This window comes from Heterodontus francisci, chromosome 36 (assembly GCF_036365525.1).
Source record: "Heterodontus francisci isolate sHetFra1 chromosome 36, sHetFra1.hap1, whole genome shotgun sequence".
Taxonomy (NCBI): Eukaryota; Metazoa; Chordata; class Chondrichthyes; order Heterodontiformes; family Heterodontidae; genus Heterodontus; species Heterodontus francisci.
The window spans coordinates 24,253,264-24,271,814 of record NC_090406.1 but is presented as its reverse complement, the minus strand read 5'-3'; the positions used below and the strand labels follow the sequence as shown (position 1 = coordinate 24,271,814).

The 18,551-nt window shown below is 43.1% G+C and overlaps 2 protein-coding genes across 2 annotated transcripts in view; both read right to left on the bottom strand.

The window, feature by feature from the left end:
* Positions 1–14,910, bottom strand: part of LOC137351673 (RNA-binding protein MEX3B-like) — a 39,939-nt gene extending 25,029 nt beyond the window's left edge. The window contains exon 1 of the mRNA XM_068016368.1: positions 14,285–14,910. Coding sequence (XP_067872469.1) covers positions 14,285–14,786 — 502 coding nt within the window. The 5' untranslated portion in view covers positions 14,787–14,910. The remainder of the gene's footprint in view (positions 1–14,284) is intronic.
* A 2,518-nt stretch (positions 14,911–17,428) lies between these two features.
* Positions 17,429–17,905, bottom strand: LOC137351373 (small ribosomal subunit protein eS27-like). The gene has a single exon (XM_068015817.1). It carries the CDS (start codon positions 17,874–17,876, stop codon positions 17,622–17,624), a length of 255 nt encoding a protein of 84 aa, XP_067871918.1. The 5' UTR covers positions 17,877–17,905; the 3' UTR covers positions 17,429–17,621.
* Positions 17,906–18,551: the final 646 nt, after the last annotated feature.

The window sequence follows — 18,551 nt, the reverse complement described above, 5'->3', positions numbered from 1 at the left end:
GACTTCTTTCTTTGGCCTCCTTATCTTGAGAGACAATGGGTAAGCGCCTGGAGGTGGTCAGTGGTGTGTGGAGCAGCGCCTGGAGTGGCTATAAAGGCCAATTCCAGAGTGACAGGCTTTTCCACAGGTGCTGCAGAAAAATTTGTTTGTCGGGGCTGTTACACATTTGGCGTCACAGGACTAGTAACTCAGAAACCCAGGGTATTGCTCTGGGGACATGGGTTCGATTCCCATCATGGCAGAAGGTGGAATTTGAATTCAATTAAAGAATCTGGAATTAAAAGCTAATCTACTAATTAAACCATTAAAGAACAAAGAACAGTACAACACAGAACAGGCCATTCGGCCCTCCAAGCCTGCGCCGATCATGATGCCTGCCTAAACTAAAACCTTCTGCACTTCCGGGGTCCGTATTCCTCTATTCCCATCCTATTCATGTATTTGTCAAGATGCCTCTTAAACATCGCTATCGCACCTGCTTCCACCACCTCCCCCGGCAGCAAGTTCCAGGCACTCACCACCCTCTGTGTAAAGAACTTGCCTCGCACATCCCCTCTAAACTTTGCCCCTCGCACCATAAACCTATGTCCCCTAGTAACTGACTCTTCCACTCTGGGAAAAAGCTTCTGACTATCCACTCTGTCCATGCCGCTCATAAACCTCTATCATGTCGCCCTTCCACCTCCGTTGTTCCAGTGAAAACAATCCAAGTTTATCCAACCTCTCCTCATAGCCAATGCCCTCCAGACCAGGCAACATCCTGGTAAACCTCTTCTGTACCCTCTCCAAAGCCTCCACGTCCTTCTGGTAGTGTGGCGACCAGAATTGCACGCAATATTCTAAGTGTGGCCTAACTAAGGTTCTGTACAGCTGCAGCATGACTTGCCAATTTTTATACTCTATGCCCCGACCGATGAAGGCAAGCATGCCGTATGCCTTTTTGACTACCTTATCCACCTGCATTGCCACTTTCAGTGACCTGTGGACCTGTACGCCCAGATCTCTCTGCCTGTCAATACTCCTAAGGGTTCTGCCATTTACTGTATACTTCCCACCTGCATTAGACCTTCCAAAATGCATTACCTCACATTTGTCCGGATTAAACTCCATCTGCCATTTCTCCGCCCAAGTCTCCAACCGATCTATATCCTGTTGTATCCTCTGACAATCCTCATCACTGTCCGCAACTCCACCAACCTTTGTGTCGTCCGCAAACTTACTAATCAGACCAGCTACATTTTCCTCCAAATCATTTATATATACTACAAACAGCAAAGGTCCCAGCACCGATCCCTGCGGAACACCACTAGTCACATCCCTCCATTCAGAAAAGCACCCTTCCACTGCTACCCTCCGTCTTCTATGACTGAGCCAGTTCTGTATGCATCTTGCCAGCTCACCTCTGATCCTGTGTGACTTCACCTTTTGTACCAGTCTGCCATGAGGGACCTTGTCAAAGGCTTTACTGAAGTCCATATAGATAACATCCACTGCCCTTCCTCCATCAATCATCTTTGTCAATTCCTCAAAAAACTCAATCAAATTAGTGAGACACGACCTCCCCTTCACAAAACCATGTTGCCTCTCGCTAATAAGTTTGTTTGTTTCCAAATGGGAGTAAATCCTGTCCCGAAGAATCCTCTCTAATAATTTCCCGACCACTGATGTGAGGCTCACCATTGTCGTAAAAAGCCAACTGGTTCACTAATGTCCTTTAGCAAGTCCTCGAGCAAGCCCGAGGTGCATCTACCGCTACTAAGTTGAAAAGGAATGAAACCCAACGGACCACCCGGCATCAACCTAGGCACTGGAAATGACAACGGCAAACCCAGCCCCGTCGACCCTGCAAAGTCCATACTAACATTTGGGGGCTTGTGCCAAAGTTGGGAGAGCTGTCCCACAGACTAGACAAGCAACAGCCTAACACAGTTATACTCACCGAATCATACCTTACAGACAATGTCCCAGACACCGCCATCACCATCCCTGGCCATGTCCTGTCCCACCAGCAGGACAAAGCCAGCAGAGGTGGCGGCACAGCGGTATACAGTCAGGAGGGAGCTGCCCAGAGAGTCCTCAACATCGACCCCAGACCTCATGAAGTCTCATGGCATCAGGTCAAACATGGACAAGGCTCCTGCTCCTACTGATGAATCAGTACTCCTCCATGTTGAACAGCACTTGGAAGAAGCAAAGAGGGTGGCAAGGGCACAGAATGTACTCTGGATGGGGGACCTCAACGTCCATCACCAAGACGAGCTCAGTAGCGCCACTACTGACAGAGCTGGCCGAGTCATAAAGGAGATAGCTGATAGACTGGGTCTGCAGCAGGTAGTGAGGGAACCAACAAGAGGGAAAAACATACCTGACCTTGTCCTTACCTATCTGCCTATTGCAGATGCATCTGTCCACGACAGTATTGGTAGGAGTGACCACCACAAAGTCTTTGTGGAGACGAAGTCCTGTCTTCACATTGAGAATACCCTCCATCATATTGTGTGACACTACCACTGTGCTAAATGGGATAGATTTCAAACAGATCTAGCAATGCAAAACTGGGCATCCATGAGGCGCTGTGGGCCATCAGCAGCAGCAGAATTGTACTCAACCACAATCAGCTCCTGACCTCATCACAGCTTGATCCAAAAAGCTGAACTCAAGAGGCGAGGCGAGAATGACTGCCCTTGATAACAAGACAGCATTTGAGAGTATGGCATCAAGGAGCTCCCGCAAAACTGGAGTCAATGGGAATCAGGGGGAAAACTCTTTGCTGGTTGGAGTCATACCTAGCGTGAAGGAAGATGGTTGTGGTTGTTGGAGGTGAATCATCTCAGCTCCAGAACATCACTGCAAGTGTTCCTCAGGGTAGTGTCCTAGGCCCAACCATCTTAAGCAGCTTCATCAATGACCTTCCTTCAATCAGAAGGTCAGAAATGGGGATGTTCGCTGATGATTGCACAATGTTCAACACCATTTGCGACTCCTCAGATACTGAAGCAATCCGTGTAGAAATGCAGCATGTCTGGACAACATCCAGGCTTGGGATGATAAGTGGCAAGTAACATTCGCGCCACACAAGTGCCAGGCAATGACCATCTCCAACAAGAGAAAATCTAACCATCTCCCCTTGACATTCAATGGCATTACCATCGCTGAATCCCCCACTATCAATGCCCTGGGGGATACCATTGACCAGAAACTGAACTGGAGTAGCCATATGAATACCATGGCTACAAGAGCAGGTCAAAGGCCCCTGTGGCAAGCAACTCACCTCCTGATTCCCCAAAGTCTGTCCACCATCTACAAGGCACAAGTCAGGAGTGTGATGGAATATTCTCCACTTGTCTGGATGAATGCAGCTCCAACATCACTCAAGAAGCTCGACACCATCCAGGACAAAGCAGCCCACTTGACTGGCACCAAATCCACAAACAATTCACTCGCTCCATCACCGATGCACAATGGCAGTGTCCCACAGCAGCAACACATCAAAACTCCTTAAACAGCACCTTCCAAACCTGCGACCTCTATCACCTAGGACAAGGCAATTTCCCCTCCGAGCCACACAGCATCCTGACTTGGAACTATATCACCGTTCCTTCACTGTCGCTGGGTCAAAATCCTGGAACTCCCTTCTTAACAGCACTGTGGGTGTACCTACCCCAAATGGACTACAGCAGTTCAAGGCGGCAACTCACCACTACCTTCTCAAGTGCGTTAAATGCTGGCCTAACCAGCAATGCCCACATCCCATGAACGGATTTTAAAAAGAATTGGTGCAGCAAGCTCGAGGGGCCACATGGCCTACCCCTGCTCCTATTTATGCACCTTTCACAACCATCAGATGTCTCAAAGGGCTTTACAACCGACAAAGTATTTTCTGAAGTGTAGTCACTGTTGGTAATGCAGGAAACAATAGCAGCCAGTATACCCACCTCAAACAGCAATGTGATAATGACCAGATAATCTGTTTCTGTCATGTTGATTGAGGGATAAATATTGGTCAGGACAACGGGGATAACTCCCCAGCTTTTCTTCCAAATAGCGCCATGGGATCTTTTACCTCCACCCGAGCAGGCTAACGGGGCCTCGGTTTTACATTGCATCCGAAAGATGGCACCTCAGACAGTGCAGTGCTCCCTCAGTACTGCATTGAGGTGTCAGCCTTGATCTTTGTGCTCAAACCCTGGAATGGAACCCAGAACCTTGTGACTCAGAGGCGAGTGTGCTTCCAACTGAGCCATTGTTGTCAGTAATTAGCAGGAAAAATGTACAACCACAGTTCAAGGTATTTTAGCCTGTATTCTTTCTGAATTCATGGCAGACTGCAATAAGTAAATTAGCAATTGATTAATCTTTAACATACACTCATTAAGTATTAAAGTTTTTAAAAACAACTTACCAAGATGACACTTATTTCAACTATAGTATACTATGAAACACATTTGAAATATATTGAAATCAATTTTTTTTTATTGTATTTATCAGTGCAAAAGGTCAAGGGCATTAATGCTGAACAGAAGACTTCCATCTTAAGTACTCCACGACAGTATCAAGTATAACTAGCCATTGCATGGACAGATGCACTAAAGATTTCCTTTTACTCTTCCCCAAAAATATACCTGCAATTCAACCACAACAGCAAACGCCTCATTCCTTCTAACATTTTAGTAAGAGGATTCCACTTCGTCATCAGCCATCTTTACGTCAACAGATAAAGCCTGTAGGTAATATTGTGCTGTGGCACCCACCTGCTACAAACTGCATCAAGTCTGTCCAAATTAATTTTCTACAGGACTTACAGCTTCCATATAAAAAGACTTTCAATTAGACTTGACAGAAATCACATCCCAGTTTCTGAGGTAAAAGAACCATATTCTAAACTTCTATGCCAGTTTAAGCTGAGTATACTGTAAATCAAAATACATTTTTCAACTCTATTTCTAATGGTTACTTTTCCAAATTTTATTGAAACTACCATACCCAAACAAAATAAAAGAGCATTGATTTCATGGAAAAAATACCATTTCAGTACTGCTTTTTTCATATTGCAGCTTACATGCCATTTCAGTGCAGTAAAGAAATTTGCGATCTACACTGAGTTATAGTAAACAGCACTACCATAACAACTTGGCACTTTTATAGTGTCTTAAATGTAATAAAGTATCCCAAGCATTTTATAGAGGCAAAAGAAAAAACACCAAGAAGTAATGGAAGAAATATCATTAGGTGCTACATAGAACATAGAACATAGAACAGTACAGCACAGTACAGGCCCTTCGGCCCACGATGTTGTGCCGAACCTTTAACCTACTCTAAGATCAAACTAACTACCTATCCTTCATTCTACTATCATCCATGTACCGATCCAAGAGACGCTTAAATGTCCCTAATGTATCTGCTTCTACTACCACCGCTGGCAGCGCATTCCACGCACCCACCACTCTCTGTGTAAAGAACCTACCTCTGACATCTCCCCGAAACCTTCCTCCAATCACCTTAAAATTATGCCCCCTGGTGATAGCCCTTTCAACCCTGGGAAAAAGTCTCTGGCTATCCACCCTATCTATGCCTCTCATCATCTTGTACCCCTCTATCAAGTCACCTCTCATCCTTCTTCGCTCCAATAAGAAAAGCCCCAGCTCCCTCAATCTTTCTTCGTAAGACATGCCCTCCAGTCCAGGCAGCATCCTGGTAAGTCTCCTCTGCACCCTCTCTAAAGCTTCCACATCCTTCCTATAATGAGGCGACCAGAACTGAACACAATATTCCAAGTGTGGTCGAACCAGGGCTTTATAGAGCTGCAGCATAACCTCGCGGCTCTTAAACTCAATCCCCCTGTTAATGAAAGCCAACACACCATACGCCTTCTTAACAACCCTATCAACTTGGGTGGCAACTTTGAGCGATCTATGGACATGGGCCCCAAGATCCCTCTGTTCCTCCACACTACCAAGAATCCTGTCTTTAAGCCTGTATTCTGCATTTAAATTCGACCTTCCAAAATGAATCACTTCACACTTTTCCAGGTTGAACTCCATCTGCCACTTCTCAGCCCAGCTCTGCATCCTGTCAATGTCCCATTGCAACCTACAACAGCCTTCCACACTACCCACAACTCCAGCAACCTTCGTGTCATCGGCAAACTTGCTAACCCAGCCTTCCACTTCTTCATCCAAGTCATTTATAAAAATCACAAAGAGCGGAACACCACTGGTCACCGAGCTCCATGCTGAATACTTTCCATCTACTACCACCCTCTGTCTTCTATGGGCTAGCCAATTTTGTATCCAGACAGCCAACTTCCCCTGTATCCCATGCCTCCTCACTTTCTGAATAAGCCTACCATGGGGAACCTTATCAAACGCCTTGCTAAAATCCATATACACCACATCCACTGCTCTTCCTTCATCAATGTATTTTGTCACATCTTCAAAGAATTCAATAAGGCTTGTGAGGCATGACCTGCCCCTCTCAAAGCCATGCTGACTGTCTCTAATCAAACCATGCTTTTCCAAATAATCATAAATCCTGTCTCTCAGAATCCTCTCCAATAATTTGCCCACTACTGACGTAAGACTGACTGGTCTATAATTCCCAGGGTTATCCCTATTCCCTTTCTTGAACAAGGGAACAACATTTGCCACCCTCCAACCATCCGGTACTACTCCAGTGGACAGTGAGGACGCAAAGATCATTGCCAAAGGCGCAGCAATCTCCTCCCTCACTTCCCGTAATATCCTTGAGTATATCCCATCTGGCCCCGGGGACTTATCTGTCCTCATATCATTCAAAATTTCCAGCACATCCTCCCTCTTAACCTTAACCTGTTCGAGCATATCAACCTGTTCCACACTGTCCTCACAAACTGATCAAGTAATGATGGGAGATTTAGGTTGTTGACCAAAAGGCAAGATGAAAAATATAGGATTTCAGGACACTGTTGAAGGAGGTAAGACACAAAGAAAACTGGAGGGTTTTTGGAAAAGCATACGGAGCAGTAACAGTGAGAGACTCTGGCAATGGAGCAGAGGGGGAATGGAAACAGAGCCAGAGAAATTGCAGGGGGGGTCACATGCTAGAACAAAGAAATGAAAGACGTTAGAAGGAAGGGCAAGACTACAGCAGTAACTAAGGGCAGGAGTTTTGAAGTTGACGCACTATGGAAAGAATGGGAAACTGATAAAACTGGGAAGAACACGGGTGCCTGTGGAGCAGGGCAAGAGTGTGTTTTGACCAGGCTGCAATTTGCAAATTTGGAATTCAGAAGTCTATGTTGAATTAATTGCGTGCAGTAGAGTAAAACAGAAGTGGAAATATACCCATTCGAAGTATGGCAAAGCAGCAGTTCAGGAACATAGAATTTATTTGAAATGGTTATCCAAAATCAGGTTTAAGCACAAGTCAGTCAACTATGATGCTCCCTGTGGTCAAATAGCCTGCTGACTCAAAAGGTTCACACGTGCAGCACACAGGCTTGGGTAATGTACACTGCTCCAGGTAGACACTATTGGAAGGGATAAAAATAGGCAAAAAATATTTAAGGGGATGGGCTTTATAAGAGTTGCAATACCAAGTAACCATATAAGTTTGTACTCCTGAATTGACTACCGTCCAGACCAATTATATGTTACAAGGATCAAACCAGAACTGGGACAACAGACCTTCCTGTTAAATTTGGATGACAGGAAAAAGCCCCCTCCCCACATACAAATTAAACTTTCCAAAAAGGAATTTCCTCCAACCATTCCATTTGGAAAATAAAATGAGCTATACTGACATATTACAATTAGCAAGAGACCCAGTTTGATCAATTACAAAACACTTTAATTACAATGTTAACGATTAGAAAACTGTGGTATCCACAAAATGTATTTGATGTGCAACACTAAATCATTTCCTTATGGATTCTGATACAAAAATCAGCCCTCTAGCAAATGGAAGGCTTCTGAAATATGGACTGTGAACAAATGAAACATTAGATGTAGAACAGAGCTCTGCAGTAAAGGCCTGCTACCCGACCCGAACCCGACAGGACCCAACACGTGCAGGGCTCAGTTCGGGTCGGGTCGCTCTTCCAGGTCCGGCTTTTGGGCCGGACACACACAGTATTAATTGGACTTGAAAGGTTGTTTAAAAAGATGAAATTGGAGCCACGAGGTCAGTGATTGTTTGGTCACAAATTAAACAGAAACCCAAAGAGTTGTGCCCAGACAGGTTGTGCCATACTGTGCCAGTATCTGTATTGCTCAAAATAAACACAGCACTTGCCCGAAGGCTCAGAAAATATAATTATACGTTACCCTGAATCCTGCTTTACAGGTTGAAATACTTGCTGCAAGTTTATCCAGTGAGCATCTGAGATGCAGAGACCAGGAAGATCCTGAGTGATTAATTATAAAATATACTGTATTTATATAAAATATATAAAATGATCACGGTCAGGACTCTAGTCTACACACATACAGTACTGTATCAGGCGCGTGTGCTATGTGGTTCAGTTGGGTTCGGGTTGGGTTTCTTTTTCCTGACCTGAGCAGGCCTTTAGTCTGCAGAGGGAACTCTGCCCCAATAATGCACCTTAACTCCAATTTCAGATGTGAAACCCCTACTGCATTGGTACAACTGTTTTGATTTTACTACTGTGATCCTTGCATGCTATTTGAGTGAGACTGTTAATTCAGTATATTTATTGGTAGTACATTATGCTATTTTGTGTTGTGGGGGTTGAAACTGCTGAAAAGTCAGCAGGCAAACACTCAAATTACACAGATTGGATTATCCCCAGGTGGCAGAGGTGAAGGAATGGTGTTCCAGCTGACTGTGCCATCCAGCCCTCTCTAACACATTTTTAATTTTGCAAGACTCTCAATTTATTTTTGCTGAATGAATGTAGTCCAAGAATCTATGAATGTAGCAGAAGCTAGGACATTTAGACAAAATGTTGAGACCTACAGCCAATTTAGTACATTTGCTAGTAGTAATTTAGGCAGTTCTGTGCTGTGTGCCCAGACCCAGTGATGTTGAACTAAAAAGTAACTCCTAAAAACCTGAGTGATTATGATCACTCCCAATTTTAGGAGAGTGACGCTTCTAGTAGGAATGTTATTTAAATTATGACCAACCACGAGTCAAGTCGTTCTTTCACATGGTAATTAGATATTCTGATCTCTATTACAAATAGACTTATTTTTGTTAATGCCGTGAATCAATATTACCAACTATAGACTATCATTTATACCGAGTAGAATTAAGACAAGTCTTGCTTTCTGTTTTCCATGTTGCTCTTCAGCCAAGATCACAGCATGCAACCTTCACTCAAGAATTGCATACTAACAACTGTACAATAGCTAACACGGGTTGACTCTATGGGCAAGTGTCTTTCTTTTTTTGGTCCCTTTCCCACACTTAACTGATTTTAAATTAATTATAAAATCAAATAATTTTAAATTCATTCACATCTTGCTGAAGCAGTACCCATCATCCATTGTTACTTTAAACCTATTAGGTTGAAAAAATAAAATGAACGCTGGACCATGCAACATGATTATGTTTTAAAAGCTGATATTTAAAAGTTTAAGATGGAGTTTGGAAAGTCAGGTGATCTCAAATCCACTCTGCAAACGGACAAGACACAGGTCTTGAACAGAGATCAAAGATTTTTTTTGAAACAACAGAGATATAGGGGTAACACCTGATGGGTTTCCTGATGGTAATGGCTTTCACCCTCCCAGACTTGCAGGTTGTAAACAAGGGGGTCAGTGATTCTTAAGATGCAAATATATCAAGCAGCTGTTAACACCTGGGGACAATGGAAGGCCCAGGTGGCTCTGTGAAACCAGACTTCAGGATTTTGTGCATTGGAACAAGGCAATAAGCTATTGACTTTTGATTGCAGATAAATTTACCAGATTTTCTGAAGCCATACAAATTGAGAGGGGGGAAATCAGTGGCTGTGGCTTCAAGGCAGGCTGTAAGAAGGGAACCCAGAGGTTGCAGTGTGAGAGCAGGCTATAAGAAGATAACCAGCGGTTGCAGCCTTGAGAGAGAGGGGGGACACCTGCTCTCGGAAGCCTGATACAGCAAAAGGCAGCAAAGACTTGAACCCGTTTTGAAAGTTGAAGCTTGCAGAGAAGTAGACGACCAGCAGGATCATCAGGAATCACCTTATTCACAGACATCGAGAAAGGAAGTGCTCAGAGAAGTGAGCAAGGACATTGATTTTTGAAAAGATCTGGGAGACCCAACCCATTGCTACTAGTACAAAAACAAGAAATGCTGGATTCACTCAGCAGGTCTGGCAGCATCTGTGGAAAGAGAAGCAGAGTTAACGTTTCGGGTCAGTGACCCTTCTTCGGAAGGTTCCGAAGAAGGGTCACTGACCCGAAACGTTAACTCTGCTTCTCTTTCCACAGATGCTGCCAGACCTGCTGAGTGAATCCAGCATTTCTTGTTTTTGTTTCAGATTTCCAGCATCCGCAGTATTTTGCTTTTATTCCATTGCTACTAGTAGTTTGGGCTTTTAACTGCAAAGCATTTCACCATCAAAAAGGATTGTGTAATGTATAAGTGTGGTGTGAAGTTCTCCAGTATTTTAATAAGAAAATACCTTTCTGTCTAATCTGTGGTATCAGTTATTTACAAAGTACGATTTAGTTAATGAGTTTTTTTTTAGTTTAGTTATAAGAAGTTCTAAAACATGAAATTGTTATGCAATTCTTTAAACTGGCCTGGGATTCATATCTCGTATTTTCACGTTAACAGTCTTCACTGAGGTATTAACAAAATGCAGAGTAAAGTTCAAACCAGAGACCTAAATTGTTCAGTTAGAAGAGGAACACTTAAAACAGTCAGTGCTGTAACCCAACTGGCTGCTATTGCTCAGTTTACAATGCACCAGAAACACAGTGGGACAGCTTTAAATATGAAAAAAATACAAAGCTGTCAGCCTGACCAGCACAGAGTTTTAAGGGGTTAGCTATCCTTCCTTCTTGCAAAAGCAGACATGGTTACACTTCTCAGTATAGAACTGAGTACAGTGACCAGGAGGTTCCCAGGCTAGATCTCCAGTAGGGGTGCATGTATAGACAGTAGAAATGCCAAACTTACACCAAGTGTCACTGTTGGACTATTTTGGTGCGGTAGGTGGGGGGGAGGAAAGAGTGGTTTTGAGAAGGAAACAAGGATAGAACAAGCCTGTCCACCACTGATCATTACTCAGTGATTCCTGCTGGAAATTGCATTCAGTGAAGACTAGGTCAAACTCACATGATCTTCTCTCCTCTTCTCCCTCTAAGTAGAGAAATAGCCTACGGTCTCGCATAGGTCAACTTGGACAGAATGCAGAGGAAGCCTTAGAATTGTATCACTTTTAGGGGTACAAGAAGAAAAACTGGATGAGGGGGCAGAAATAATTTGTAAGAGCATTTGTGATCATTTTCCTCTCCCTTCGTGCACGCTAAAAAATAGAAAATTGCATGCAAAACTCTAGCTGTACTCAGGAAGCACAAAACCAATCTCTAGCAGTACCTTCCACAAGCAGTGGCTAGTTACATTTGTAATTCATATTTTGAACAAAACAGAGTAACCCAAAAGTGACTGGCTTTGAGAGAATATACTTGTCTCAATTTTCAAGTTATCACCTCCTCTTTTTTAAGGCCCTCCCAGGCTAGATATCAACTGCAGCCAAACTGATCCCAGCCCTCTGCTAATAGTGCTTTGAAAATGCCGTGAGTACTCGCACAGCTCCATGCAACTCTTGTCTCTCTTATCCCATTGGAAACCACTGGCCTTGTTGACAGATGCGAAGCTACCAATGTAATACTTTCTAAAGTTAATGTGTAAATAGCATAAAAAATAGAAATAAGGTTTAAAAAGAAAATTATAAAATTACAGAAACACACAAAGGGCAGGGAGAGAGAAAGAAATCACAAGATGTGGAAATATAATCTCTACAATGCATTTTCCAAAAAATGGCCAATTTCTTATTAGCACACCTCATTGGAGTACCAACCAGAGGTGCTACAGAAGGATAGTACACTTATGTGGGAAGTACTAAGCAGGGCCTAGCTCGTTCCTTCAAGGGAGCACTAAAATCAGAGGAAGAGTCATTACCCGCCTGCTCAGGATTGCATGACCTGGGTGGAGGTTACCCACCATCTCAGCCAGGTTTACCAGTGGCAGATGGAGGTTTAAAATAGTGTGCTTATCCTTGCAACAAAAAGTAAATAACTTTAAACAAGTCAACTTAAACACTTATAAAGCCAAAGCGACATAACTGCTCCAAATTCAAACAAGATGAGAGAAAACTCAGTTTCTGGAAATCACTCACCATGCTGATACATATTTCATATGAAAGTGTTTTCTTAGATGAATCAGTATGAAAACTTTCAACTACTTATATGGCAACAGTGTACCCCAAAAATTACTGATCCCATGTTAATGGTCTAGGATTCCCACACCTGATTAGCACTTTATGACCCATGCTGGCAATGTATGCGCAAGCATCAGGAGAGGGCACAACCAAGCTTAGATTTCACTACCCTCCAGTCAAAACAGCCCACGAGCTCTCACTATCTAGCCTCAATGAAAAAAAAGGCTGTCCACTTGAGTGAGGCATCCAATAGCTGCCAATCAGATTCCAACGTAAGTTTCTACTAGATTCAAAAGAAGGGATGAAGGAGCAAGAGACATAGGAAACATGGAGAAAATTAAAGCTTGCAAGAAAGCAACTCAATGTGCAGAATTGGATGTAGAGATTTGCTGTTTCCCAGGGTGCTCAGTTTCTATACTATGATGTAGCTATAGAGGTCTTTAAAAGGGGGTCATACACACCTAGGTCAAAAATAACTATTGGCATTACCATTGTTCATCAGAAATGCAAAGTGATAAGAACTGTTGTTAGTTTAAATATTTTCAGCAAAATCTAGTTCAGGTACCTTAGTAATCTCATGTTGAAAGAACAAAGACATTTTGCCTAATTAAAACAAAGTTCTGATACGTTACTGAACATTTCCAATGTGCACTGTAATGCTAAATTAAGATATTTTGCCTGTACATAAAAATAACTATGATAAGTTGACATTTCCAAATGGAATTGATTACATGCATATTAAGTATTGAAAACTGCACAAGGCTCAGCAAGAACCTTATTTGACTGAAGTGTTTTTTTTAAGCCAGCACCTAAATTTTAAAAATCTTGCTTAAAAATACAAAGTCAGTTTTGCTATCTAGAGGAATTTTGGAAATTAATCTATTCAAATTATGGCAATATGTTCAGCTCTGGAAATAAAAGCAAAAATCTGAAACATGGTTAAATCAATCCCAGACTCCCAGCCCAAGTCCTACAGCCTATGATGTCAGCATATAAATCAGAGCATGGTTTGATTCCTGAACAAAGGGAACAATGGAACAGTAAAAAATCTGCCTCCATTCACTAAAAAGAAATGATCGTCACCTTTAATTTCAACACAAGAACTTACACTTTCTGCTTATATAACAGTACTTGAACAAAATATTGTGTTTGAAGGGAATTTTCAGTCCAACCTTACACCATAACCAGTTATCACACAATGTTGGATTCAGAATATCCGTCCACCAACCCTACGCGTATGTTTAGATATATATATATCCAGAGAAAAAGTAATGCAACCGTCCCAGTTTCCAAATGAACAATTTTCTAATTATAAGTATTTTAGCAAAACAATGTTTGGTTAGCAGATTGCAACGGCAAAGAAACGGACGATTTATATCGGATAGGGATTTCGTTATTAAATGCTCCAGCGCCTTAACAGCACTACTTCATCGATTTAAGTCCTGCTATTTCTGCCCCCTTCGCGCCACCCCCACACAAAGGAACTGCATTAAACCCAAACTAGAGTCTCAACATCTTTCAACGATGCAGAAAACATTACCATTAACTGTCAGCTACTGGTGCAAAATAGTCAATCGAACCATACTTCAAGCAACACATTTTCACAAGGTGTGACACCCATAATGAAAGCATGTTTTGGAACAATTACCCACTCAAAAACAGGGAATGTGTCTTCCCCATCCCAATACACACATTTTATAGATAAATGCACGTTAAATGTCATGCATTCTACCCTATACTTTATCAGATTTCCTTTTTAATTTAAATGCTTATTTTATGGTACTTTTTTCCACTGCACATTGCCAGCTTGCCTTTGTACCATTGCTGCTTAAATTATTTTCATCATCTTTTGGCGCAGTGTGCAAAACTTTTTAAATGTTTTTTGTCGCTTCCTCATTTGCGTCTCTTTACCTTGCCTTCCAACGATCTCAGCCACATGTTCGGAGCTGGGCACCGGGACACACTCGGTCATGTTGACACTCTTCCTGCGGCCAGGGTCCCCCGGCATGGTGAACAGCGGGGGAGGCGGCGGCACCAGCGGCGGGTGGAAGAGAGAGGCGGCGGAGTGCGGCAGCCCGGCCAGCCCATTCATGCCGCTCTCATCCTCCTCCTCCACCTCCTCCTCCTCCTCTCCCACCACCACTCCTCCGACACTGGCGGCGCCGCCAGCACCAACTCCGCCGCCTCCCTCGCCCAGGAGGCCGTCTCCTTCCTCCCCCAACCCCAAGATGGAGAGATGATCCAAGGCGAGCCGCAATGATTTCTGCTCCTCTTCCGTCCCGGCGGCGGTTCCACTACCACCGACAACCGCACCGCCGCCGCCGCTGCTACTACTACTGCTCACACTCTCCCCGCCGCCGTCCCCACCAGTGTCACTGACAGGTTCCATCTCCGAGAACATGGAGCCGGGCATGCCCGCGGCCGCCCGGCTGCCTGCCTGGCTCTCGATGCGCGCGCGACAGAGCGTGCGGGCTCGCTCGCTCACTTCACTCCCCTCCCCCGGCCGCGCGGCTCGCGCCTGCGCCCCCCGCGCGGCGCTCTCTCTCCCCACCCTCCCCCCCCCGCGCGGCGCGCTCTCTCTCTCTCCCTTTGTCTCTGCCTCGCGCTCCTCCCTCTGCCCTTTCTTCGCCCGTCCCCCCCCCTCTCTCTCTCTCTCTCTCTCTGTCTCTCTCTCCCTCTCTTTTTTTCTTTGTCTCTCCCTCACTCAAACCGGGAAATGTGCTCAGTGACGTCACCGCCGCAAAACAATGGGAACCGGCCATCCGCCGCCGGGTCAGGGGTCAAGGCGCAAGCCTACACACATGTCTGCCTGCCTCATCGTGCTGTTGACAACAGGCTATAGCAACGCTAGATGTAAGAGCGGGGTGGCTCAGTTGGGCGCAAACTTGTGTCTAAGTCATAAGATTCTTGGTTCAAGTCCCACTCCTGATTTTGAGCGCCAAAGTCAAGGTTGGCACTTTGGAGGCTGCCTTTTGGAAAAGACGATAAGCTCCTGGATGCAAAAGATCCCATGGAACTATTTCAAAGAAGAGCAGGGGAGTTATCCTCAGTGTCCTGGTCGATATTTAGTATAGCAGTTCTGACGAAGGGTCACTGACCTGAAACGTTAACTCTGCTTCTCTCTCCACAGGTGCTGCCAGACCTGCTGAGTATTTCCAGCATTTCTTGTTTTTATTTCAGATTTCCAGCATCTGCAGTATTTTGCTTTTATCCTGGTCGATATTTGTTCCTCCATCAACATCACAGATTATCTGGTCATTATCACACTGTAGTTTGTGGCAGCTTGCTGTGTGTAAATCGGCTGCGTTTCCTACATTACAACAACGACTACACTTCAAAGTACTTCATTGGCTTTAAAGCGCTTTGGGATGTCCTCTTGTCATAAAAGGTGCTATATAAATGCAGGTCTTTATGGAATGGAAATAGTTGCTTGGCAACTATATTCCTTTAAAAAATGGACAGTACATTTAGGTGTGTTAGTTATTCTTAATTTCATGCTTTTGTTCAAGAAAATGTAGCAATTTATTAAGCAGCCAGCAAGATCACAAGTTGGATCTTTGGTCTAGGTGGTGGTAGCGAGGAGTGCAGAAATTGCTGTTGTGAGTGAGGATCCGTGGACATTGGGTAAGGATAGCTTTTTGTTATCTTCTGATGTCTTCCATAGTCAAATAGTCTGCCATGTATCAAGGCTCATACATTAATAATGCCTTTAGCAAGGAGGGTACTGCATACTGCATAATAATGCATATGGAAAGCATTCAAATATAGTAATGAAAACTATAGTATAATTTAGTTTTATGTTTAGAATTATATATGAAAAATAATAAATCCAGAAGCAACAGATACAACATATAAAAATCATTGATAATATTTCATAGATAATGGCTCAATCATAATTCCAACAATAATCTCTCTAATATTTATTGCACACTTCAATTTAACACAACTTGGCATATGCATTAACAAGTGATTGAAAAGTGCGGAGTTTGCACGTTCTCCCTGTGACCGCATGGGTTTTCGCCGGGTGCTCCGGTTTCCTCCCACAGCCAAAGATTTGCAGGTTGATAGGTAAATTGGCCATTGTAAATTGCCCCTAGTATAGGTAGGTGGTACGGGGAATTGAGGAGGTGGGGATGTGGTAGGAATATGGGATTAATGTAGGATTAGTATAAATGGATCGGCACAGACTCGGTGGGCCGAAGGGCCTGGTTCAGTGCTGTATCTCTAAATAAAATAAATAATAAAAATACACATTTCCAAAGTCCTTATTTCAGTCATGATATGTTTTAATACTTCTTCAGTCAGCTACCTTGTTATGCCCTCTGAACCATAGGTAACTAGTAGTGGTCTTAGAGCTATTTGGCACCATTTTTTAAAATTGTTTTGTGTTATCGTTTCAACCTTTCTGACAAGTAGACAAATATAGTAATAGAAGTGTCTTTGTCTCCATTCCTGACATCATGTGACTCGGTATGTGTTCAGCAGTTAGGGGTGGAGAGAATCTGGTTACCTGCCAATTAATTTCTCAGATTGTTAAATATGGGCATGAAATATGACAATGAGTCAGGTTTTTTAACTTCATATTTCAGGTAGTACATCAAATATGACTCACATGAAGAGAACACAAGTCATGTCTCCACTTGGAAATGTCTCTTTTTCTGTCAATTACGCTGTCACTGAGTGATCTCACTGCCAGAAATTAAAAATAACATTTCCCAACAAGTGATAGGTAGCATTCTGCCACATATAAACACATTTCCCTAGTGTAATATCTTGTGATTTCCTAACAAAACTCATGAAAATATGGTAGTTATTAGGACCACATATCCAATTATTAATTATACATGAACATTACCTTCTTTGGCCTCCTTATCTCGAGAGACAATGGGTAAACGCCTGGAGGTGGTCAGTGGTGTGTGGAGCAGCGCCTGGAGTGGCTATAAAGGCCAATTCTAGAGTGACAGGCTCTTCCACAGGTGCTGCAGAAAAATTTGTTTTTTTTTAGTGTTATGTCATTTTATTTGACAATTCTAACAAATAGCTCAATACCAGTAAGAGGGTGCAAAAAAAGTTTATATAAACCAGGTGGGTCAGGCTACAGGACAGTGATGCACCCCCTCATCCTCCAGCTACATCTCTCCCATACTGCCATCCAGATCCCAAGGAAGCGAATCAGTGTCCCTCACCGAGGGTCCCGATGCCCAGCTATGCAGGTGGTCTCACCCGTCCTCAAATACCAACCTTCATTTTAATGCTGCTTTCTTCTGAAGGAACAGCCTTCTGTTAACCTGGCCTTTCCTCCAGTGGGCTGGCAGAGTACAGTGGAGCAACCAACACACAGTACTACAGTCTGAGCATGGCTAAACACAGTAGTGATTTTGTCGCAACCAGGGCACTTGACATCCATGAAGTATGAATTGGGGCTTTGCACCAAACGCTTCTTCTTGTGTTTCCTCTTCTCCTCCTCGGGAGACGGATGCAACAAATCTTTTGCCAGAGGCATCTTAGCGTGGACTCGCCAGCGTGGAAAAGGGGCAGTTACACAGTTGGCTCTCCCCTTGCGCTTTTGTCTTTTTTAATACTTTGTTTATGATAATACATTAAAAGAGCAGAATTTGGTTTAAAATGCACATAATTTCAATACCAATTACAAATTTTGTGTTTTATTTTAATTTCTATGAACTGTTAATGTGAAATAAACTTAATGCGAGAACTTATCGTTTTTGATCTGAATTACAAATTTGTTTTTTTTAGTAAAAAGATTCACTCCACGTAACTTTATATGTCTCTCTCTCTCTCTCTCTCTCTCTCTCTCTCTATATATATATATATATATATATATAGATAGATAGATAGATAGATAGTATTTCACTATTTCAGCTATTTAGGTCTCCTCCTTGTCACTTAAATTCCATCATACCTATTCTACCAGGCTTGCAGAATAATTTCTGAAGTAAAGTGTCCAATTTAGAATTGTGGAAATACCCAATGAAGGCAAGAAAATTTCAAGTTACATTGGAATTCAAACTCATGACACTATAATGCTCTAACATGTGTGTTAAATTTTGGCTATGTTTGTATGCTGAGATTTATAAGATTTTTTTATCCATTCTGTGCAGAGAAGATTGTACACCATGAAAAGCACATATTTTGTAATAACAAAGCAAAAGAGGGCGTT